Source organism: Micropterus dolomieu, linkage group LG07, assembly GCF_021292245.1.
Source record: "Micropterus dolomieu isolate WLL.071019.BEF.003 ecotype Adirondacks linkage group LG07, ASM2129224v1, whole genome shotgun sequence".
In the NCBI taxonomy this organism is placed as follows: Eukaryota; Metazoa; Chordata; class Actinopteri; order Centrarchiformes; family Centrarchidae; genus Micropterus; species Micropterus dolomieu.
Genome location: NC_060156.1, coordinates 11,289,796 through 11,297,849, shown reverse-complemented (window position 1 = coordinate 11,297,849; position 8,054 = coordinate 11,289,796). Strand labels below are relative to the sequence as shown.

The window sequence follows — 8,054 nt, the reverse complement described above, 5'->3', positions numbered from 1 at the left end:
AATTGTTGTGCTAATTTTAACTAGGCTATATCCCTTTGGGTAGTTTTATCTACAGCAATGCATTATATTCTTTGAGATATCAAATGTTTGTAGCGTTGCTGTTCTGTGAGAACCACATATCTCTAAAAAGTAAACTTTTCATGAGCTCAGAAGAACAGCCCTGTTTGCAGCTTTGTAACAATGCATTTCCCCGCTAATCCAAGAGGGGGGTTAAATTGTTTATTTAGCTTAAGAAGTAGGAGGGTTTTCTCAACGCATAAAGGAACACTCGATCATTCAAAATCACCAAATCTGGAGATACATGGTTTTCACTGGACAGGAAATTAAAGCTGTCATACAAACATGGAGAGCAATAAAAATAAAAATATTTACCTGGAAAGGAGAAGAAGTATAAAGTTGCATAAAATGGAAATACTCAAGTAAAGTACAAGTACTTATAATTTGTTCTTAAGAACAGTACTTTAGTTAATGTACTTAGTTACATTCTACCACTGCTATTGAAGCACCCCGTCCCCCTATAATTTTGACTGTGTTAAATTAGTGAAGTGCATTTATGATTTATTCTTTGCTTGTTCCTTTGCCTTACAGAGTCCGTTAGATTGCTACAAATTTAACAGTAATCCCAGAGGAGTTTGTTTAATCATTGACTGCGTGGGTAATGATGGAGGTAAGACACAAAACAGTCCGGTGGCGTAAGAACTATTGAGTTCCATTACTTAAACACAAGTACCAATACCAAAATAAAAATTTTAAATATTCCATTACAAGTGAAAGTCCTGCATTTAAAATCCTACTAAAAGTACAAAAGTTTCACCAGGAAAATGTACTTTAAGAATAAAAAGTGATATGACTTGTTGTGTAGAAGAATAGCTATTGACAGGCATATTATATTATAGATTGTTTATACTGATGCATCAATGTGTAAGCAGTATTTTACTGCTGTAGCTGGTTGAGGTGGGGCTAGTTTCAACTATTTTATATACAGTTAGGTAGTTCAGTCTAGTGGTTTCCAACTAAACTATGGGTTAGGCCCCCTCCAAAGGGTCACATGATAAAGCTTAGAAGTATAAAGTAGCAGAAAATGGAAATACTGGAAATGTTACAGTACTTATGTAAAGTAAATAAAATAAATAGTGTTTGATTTTAATCGGAGCCGAAACAATAAGTCACGTTAGTTCATTAGACTAGTTGATTGATAGAAAATGAATCTGCAACAACTTTTGTTGATTAATTTTTTGTAAGATTTTGTAATCTTTCAATGTGATAGCAAACTGAATTTATTTGTTTTAGACTGTTTGGACAAAACATTTATCTTCTAAGTGACGTATTACAAAGGTAAAACTTCTGGTTTCATCTTTCCTTGCTCACTCAGTCATGTTGGAAGACACATTTAAGGCTCTTCAATTCAACGTGGTCGTCCACAATTGGCTAAGTGGGGGTGACATTTATTCTACCCTCGCAAAGATGTCCACACAGAGAGAGAACCTTGAAGGTGACGGCTTTGTCTGTTGCATCATGAGCCGTGGCACATCAGATTATCTCCTGGGTACAGACTCGAACAGCACAGGTCTACGCCTGGATAATGTCAGACGTCTTTTCACTGCCGATGCATGCCCCATGCTGGCTGGCAAGCCCAAACTCTTCTTCATCCAGAGGTACAGCATCCCCGAGTTCCAGCCCCATGCCACAACGTACCACCAGGATGAAGATCTGGAGATAGATGGGTGCGATGGGCTGGCCAGATGTGATATCATCCCTACAGATGCAGATGTGTTCTGGAGTCACTGCTGGACAGATGCACGTCAACTGGAGCAAGGACTCCATTGCTCCATTTACCTGAAGGCTCTGACAGACGCCTTATGCAAAGGCCAAAGAAGGTAGAGGCAAACACTTGTGTTTAGCATCAGACAGTTTCCATATGTGCTACAGAAGCTGTAGACTAAACTGTTGTTTGTGTTCTGACAGGAAAACACATCTTGTTGACATTCATACCGAGGTGAATGGAGCCCTCTTTGAACATAACAAGAGGAATCCTGGAGCAAGCTACCACATTGATTTGAAACATACCCTACGGAAAGATGTTTACTTACAATAGAGGATTCATCACCATGACTTTCACTAAACCTTCAGCACTGTCAGCTACAAATTAATATAATAATTTACGTGCCAGAGAAGAACCTTTTTTTTACTGTGTTAATACAGTGACACCTATTGGTTGTATTAACACGAAACACTTAAACTTATTATTATTATTATTATTATTATTATTTTTTTTTTTTTTTTTACAGATAAAGTAAAATATAACTTATGGTTTTAATGTGCCTTTATTTATTTTTTGAAGTTTTTGTACATATATTTCAATAGATTTATAACAGGCAAAATAACAACAACACACCCAATCAGAGCCTCGTAATAGAAACAAATGTAAATTCATAAAAAGCAGAAACAAAAAACATGTATAAAGCCTGATAAAGAGTTTTTGTTTTACATGTAGTCATATGTAACTTGTATTTAAATTAATATGAATAGCAATTTTCTTGCCCAATACAGTGCAGCTAAAACCGGTAGTACCCGTGTAAAGATGTGAAAATAATTTGTTATGAAGTAAACACTATATAGAGATAGAGATAGTACAAATTAATTCTTTCTCTCTCTGTATATCTCTCTCTCTCTCTCTCTCTGTATATCTGTGTTATTGGATATTTTCATCACATTCTGAAACGTGTTTTAGAAAAGTAATAAAAGTCACTATCATTAGCATTATCATATAACTCTTCGTTTCCAATAAATAACAAATACTATATTTTGTGTGCTGCTTTTTTCTTTCCTATGTTATATATAATATATAAGCAATATATGATCATATCAAGAAATCCAATCAGTGGCTGGAAAAGGCTGGACTAAAGGACAGCACAGAAGCACTAATCATGACGGCACAAGAACAGGCACTCAGTACAAGATCAATAGATGCTGGGGTCTACTACACCAGACAGGACCCCAGGTGCAGACTGTGCAAGGATGCCCCAGAGACAGTACAGCACATAATAGCAGGGTGAAAGATGCAGGCAGGAACAGCATACATGGAACGCCATAACCAGGTAGCTGGCATAGTGTACAGGAACATCTGCCATGAGTATGGGCTGGAAGTCCCAAGGTCCAAATGGAAGACACCTCCTAAGGTAGTTGAGAATGACCGAGCTAAGATCCAGACTGACAAACTGGTAATAGCTAACCAACCAGAATCGTGTTGATTGACAAACAGCAGAAGAAGGCTGCAGTGATAGATGTAGCAATCCCAAGCGACAGCAACATCAAGAAGAAGGAACACGAGAAGCTTGAGAAATACCAAGGGCTGAAAGAGGAGCAAGAAAAGATGTGGAAAGTAAGAGCAACAGTGGTGCCAGTGGTAATCGGAGCACTGGGGGCTGTGACCCCCAAACTGGGAGAGTGGCTACAGCAGATTCCAGGTAAAACATCAGAGGTCTCTGTCCAGAACAGTGCAGTCCTAGGAACAGCTAAGATACTGCGCAGAACCCTCAAACTCCCAGGCCTCTGTCAGAGGACCTGAGCTTGAGGATGACACATACCACCCCACAAAGAGGGTGAGAGGGGGGATTTATTTATATATATATATATATATATATAGAGAGAGAGAGAGAGAGAGAGAGAGAGATATTTGCTTTTGTACAATAAAGTTAAAGAACAATGATTGAAATATTTAGAAATATGTCATTATGCGTCACCTGATGTCTAATTTTGGCAACATTTGAGTTAGGAGGCAGGACCCCATTGGACAATGGCATACTGATTCCTGCCAGCCTCCAGTCATGACTTTGACATCCATCTCATCTCCACTTTCGCCTCGTTTGTCTTGACAAGTTGATATGACTTTCAGATGGGGTGTTAACCTAGACTCCAATCAACCAAACTACTGCTGAAAGTATGACCATTATCTGTCCCACTCACCCACCAACCTGCAGTACATGTCACGCAAGCTTTTCCATTGTTTATAACCTGACTTTAATTTCAAATTTTTGAGGACCTAATTAGTCTATTATCTATATTAGTGGAATATTTATATGGCAATAGTTTGTCCCCCTCAGTTTAAAATAAATGTGTGTTTTGAATTCCTTTTAGTGAGATTCTATGTAAAGCATCTGCTGCCCCTGTGTGAATTGTGCTATAAACTTGCCTTGCCTTGCCTTAAAGTGACTTTATGCACTCATATACACTTCAGCCAGCACTTCAGCTGACATTGTTTCTCAGTTTATGTAGCCTACTTGTACTAATTTCTTTCAGGACTTCCACTTTGACTGACACTTATTGCTCAAAAGACACTTTAACTCCTTTCAACGCTTGAACTTCAAATTAATCTTCAACTCCTTTCTGCACTTTGATTTCAACTGGCACTTCAACTTCACTCTCCTTTCCTTTTAATGGCTATTTCTGCTTTCAGTATTTGTATTTTAACTACTGCTACATGTAAGGAGCAAGCACACTTACATTTTCTTCAGACAATGTAGTCTTTTCCAGTTGTAAATATGATATTTCTTTGCTAGTTTTGAATAGGCATGCTATCTAGTCAGGTGATAATTCAACTACCATATATCCTTAAAACATTTTTTTGAGATCATGGCAACATGGCAGAATAAAGAATCAGTTATTTTTGTGTCACATCTAAAAAAGTTCCCAACTGCAGAAAATACCCAAAATACTATAGCAGTATGAATCAATAGGTACAGTAGTATCTCCCAAGTCACTGCATGGACTTCAGTGCAACACAGCCCTGTGACAGTAGGAGGCAGGCGAGTAATATGAGGAACATCAGGAGGCAGCGGGCAGTACACAAGTACACACACACACACGCACACACGCACACACTGGAGTAGGCCTCGTGAACGCGCACGGTCAGGGCTGCTGTTGCCATGATGCAATGGCGACTGCGCCGTGGGAAGCGAGCGAGGAGTTGAATGGGTTTCTCCACACAGCTGAAGTGAAGCTGCCTGCAGCCAGTCAGGACACCGTCAGTGGCGAGGGACAGAACAGCGGGCACGGCGACACTGACAGGGTCCTGTCCTGCCACACTACATGGAAACACACAGCCAGGTGTGTCTGCTAGCCTCACAGCTAGCCGTGTCATGACGGTTGGAGAGAATTCTCACACATCTGTACGACGAGACGTGAGGAGCACCAACACCCTGTTTTCCCTCCGTAGCCCAAACCAAGTGAGGAGGGGTTGTTGTTTTTAAATTCTTTCATTTTCTGGTCGCATCGTCCTATAAATCGGCGTGTCAGTGGACCTATTTGTGGTCTCCGTATTGGACCACCATGGCTGAGAGAACCTCAACCGGGTTACTAACGATGATGTTGGAGCCCACGCCGGCTGTCGCTATGACCCTGCCGGCGGAGGTCCGTGAGAAGCTGGCGGAGCTGGAGCTGGAGCTCTCTGAAGGTAACTTGACAACATGTACACAAACTACCGCTTCACAATGTGGTTAAAGCATGCTGTTTTATTTTCCCTGCAGCGGTGCTTTAAACATTGTGGATGACAGCTCCCACAACCACCGCCCTTTATCTTAGCTTTGTGGCGCATGTCATCATCAGTCATTCCCAAAACTAAAGTTTTCTCCTCATGGCTGTAAACTACTGCAGCACTGGGAGTTGCTCAGCTAAACTGCACTAGATACTGGGCTGCATGCTATGTTTCATTTACTGTTGTCCTAACATTATAGATGTCACACATTCAGACTCAAAATACCAAATTTGATCAGATGGCTATCTGCCTCAACGTTAACAGTTAAGCTGACACACCCATGCTTCTGTTATGAGGGTCCGTGTATCACATAATCAAAGGCTCTGTCTTTTTTTAAGTGAAGTTTTCTTTAAGACTGTTAATGCAAATTATCATTCTCATCTTGTCTGACCATCTTTAAATGGTTTCTGACTCTGAACCAAGAAATCACCAGGTCGTGAGAAAAACAGTTAACAAGTTACTCTCGTTGCTTAACAAAGGCGAAATAGGCTTCAGGTTTTTATGTGAACAAATATTTGGATCTTACTTAAGTTTTTCTAGGTATTTTGCTGATATTAGCTGTACACTTGTTCGTGGGCATCCATACCTGTAGGTGCACATGTGTCTAAGTTAATGTACTCCATGCTTGTATCTGTTTTATCTCCCGCTTGTACTTTGATAGCACAAATACATCGTGTACACGTACAAAGTCCTGTAAATGGGAAAGCAGTTTATTACACTACCTAATCACTTTCCTTGATAAATGTCATTATCACTAATACTGGATATGCAACCTTTATGCAGCTGAATGTACTAAAAAGTGTCTCAATATAACCGTCACAACAGACTTGAGCCTCTCTGGAGCCACATGTAAAATAAAACAGGAAATCGCCCATATTTATGCCACCTGGTAACTGAAACCTGCATGATGAATCTAACCTGCATGTACCCAAACTGTCTTTTCTTTCTTCATATTTGGTGCTGGAAGGCCTTTAACTGTAGTCACTCTGCACTCTGTACAGAGTAAATGAAGATAGGCTCCTCCTTCTGTTGACTTGAAATCCTTAAATGCAGAGTTTCAGTGCACTGTAAATAATAAAGACGGTGCTTATTTAAAAAAAGCAAAACATTTCTTATGTTTTTTGTTAGTTCAATGAGACTCATGTTGTTTAACTGTGAGCCGTTCTTCTGAGGTGAAATTAGCAGAGCTGTGGTAAAGTCATACTTAATTAATGACCTACATTAAGTCTGATTAGATTTGGGATTTGACCCCAGGGTGTGACCCTGTTTCTTGTGAACTTTTTCTCTGCATGTTAATAAGTGTAGTCCTAGAACTTGAAATAATAGAAAACCCATTGACTCGTAGTTAAATTAAAAGTCTTTTGTTTCTCCATGTTAGCTGTGTGTAACAGCACCGTACCAGGGTTAGGAATAGACCAAAGGTGCACGCTTTGATAAGCACATTAGCTGCCACTGAGGCCCCTAATGGGATAGACATGTTTTCAGGAGCGGCAACCAAATGAATCTATATCTGTCCAGTTTCCTCTTCCTGCTCTCTACATGTCACATCCTGCCATGTTGTAGCTCTGATAGCAGTATCTCCCTGACTCCATTGCCTTCTGCTCTTCTTTGTGGCTTTTATTCCACTGACTAAAGAGAAATCAACCTCTTTGTTTCACTCTAAAATCCTATTCCTTGATGCTACTGTGAACTCTTCACCTCATGATGATGCCCTTCAGTTGCATCCGGTGCATCTCAGCTCAGGATAGAATAGATGGCTCGTTTTATTGGAAGGAGATGAGAGCCTGAGGATCCTGCAGGCTTACTGTTCTTCTTGACGAGCTCTTATCATAGGGATTTAAAGTCAGACATGTCTGTGTCCCTCTGAGAGACCCATCTTGGTTTTTAGCATGCGTGAGTGTGCCCTAGTAGGTGCATGTGAATGTGCAGGAACGCTGCATTATTCATGAAGTTGAATAGAAGTGTCATGTATGTTTTCTTAAGCAGTTTAGCAGCAGCAGCCATTGGAATAACACGAGTTTAAGACAATCCAGCAGCTCAGCGAGATCATTTCCCAGCGTCAGCAGCTTAGGCCTGCTGATGTGTGAAATAAACAGTCTGTGCGCTCTTATTGTGGTTAAAATAAATAGTGTTTCCTCTAGAGGTGCAATCATTTTCAATTTATCTTGCACTTTGTTTATTTCTGAGTGAACAAGTGTCCTAAAATGTTTAAATCACTTCACTCAACTGTTTTCAGATGAGTACTTGTAACCTAACCACCCAGTCATTTATGATAACCTGTACATTCTGGCCAATATATTCTTTCTATGTGCATCTGTTTACAATTTGTCTCAATGCTGCTCTGTTATTCAGCATGTCTTTGTAGTTAAATCATTTGAAAACAGTTGTGCAGACTTGGGGCCTGTCTCATGAAGCAGATTGCTAAATAATCTTGATACCTTCACTGAGTTAAACCTAGAATTGCTTTATATGTGGAAAATGGACTTAAAGAAGGTAAAAGAGCATTTCTAGGTTTAAAGCC

The 8,054-nt window shown here is 39.9% G+C and overlaps 2 protein-coding genes across 9 annotated transcripts in view; both read left to right on the top strand.

Annotated features, from left to right (window-relative positions):
- The window catches only part of LOC123973359 (CASP8 and FADD-like apoptosis regulator), a 7,296-nt gene extending 4,493 nt beyond the window's left edge, over positions 1 to 2,803 (top strand). The window contains exons 9-10 of the mRNA XM_046053307.1: positions 1,373 to 1,877; positions 1,966 to 2,803. Coding sequence (XP_045909263.1) covers positions 1,373 to 1,877; positions 1,966 to 2,095 — 635 coding nt within the window. The 3' untranslated portion in view covers positions 2,096 to 2,803. The remainder of the gene's footprint in view (positions 1 to 1,372; positions 1,878 to 1,965) is intronic.
- A 2,108-nt stretch (positions 2,804 to 4,911) lies between these two features.
- The window catches only part of dip2a (disco-interacting protein 2 homolog A), an 83,418-nt gene continuing 80,275 nt past the window's right edge, over positions 4,912 to 8,054 (top strand). For 5 of the 8 annotated variants that reach the window (XM_046053664.1, XM_046053663.1, XM_046053662.1 and 2 more), the window contains exon 1: positions 4,913 to 5,452. In XM_046053664.1, the coding sequence (XP_045909620.1) occupies positions 5,329 to 5,452 (124 nt within the window). In that variant the 5' untranslated portion in view covers positions 4,913 to 5,328. Of the gene's footprint in view, positions 5,453 to 8,054 lie in introns of all 8 variants that reach the window. The other 3 variants (XM_046053665.1, XM_046053658.1, XM_046053657.1) reach the window with 1 other exon arrangement.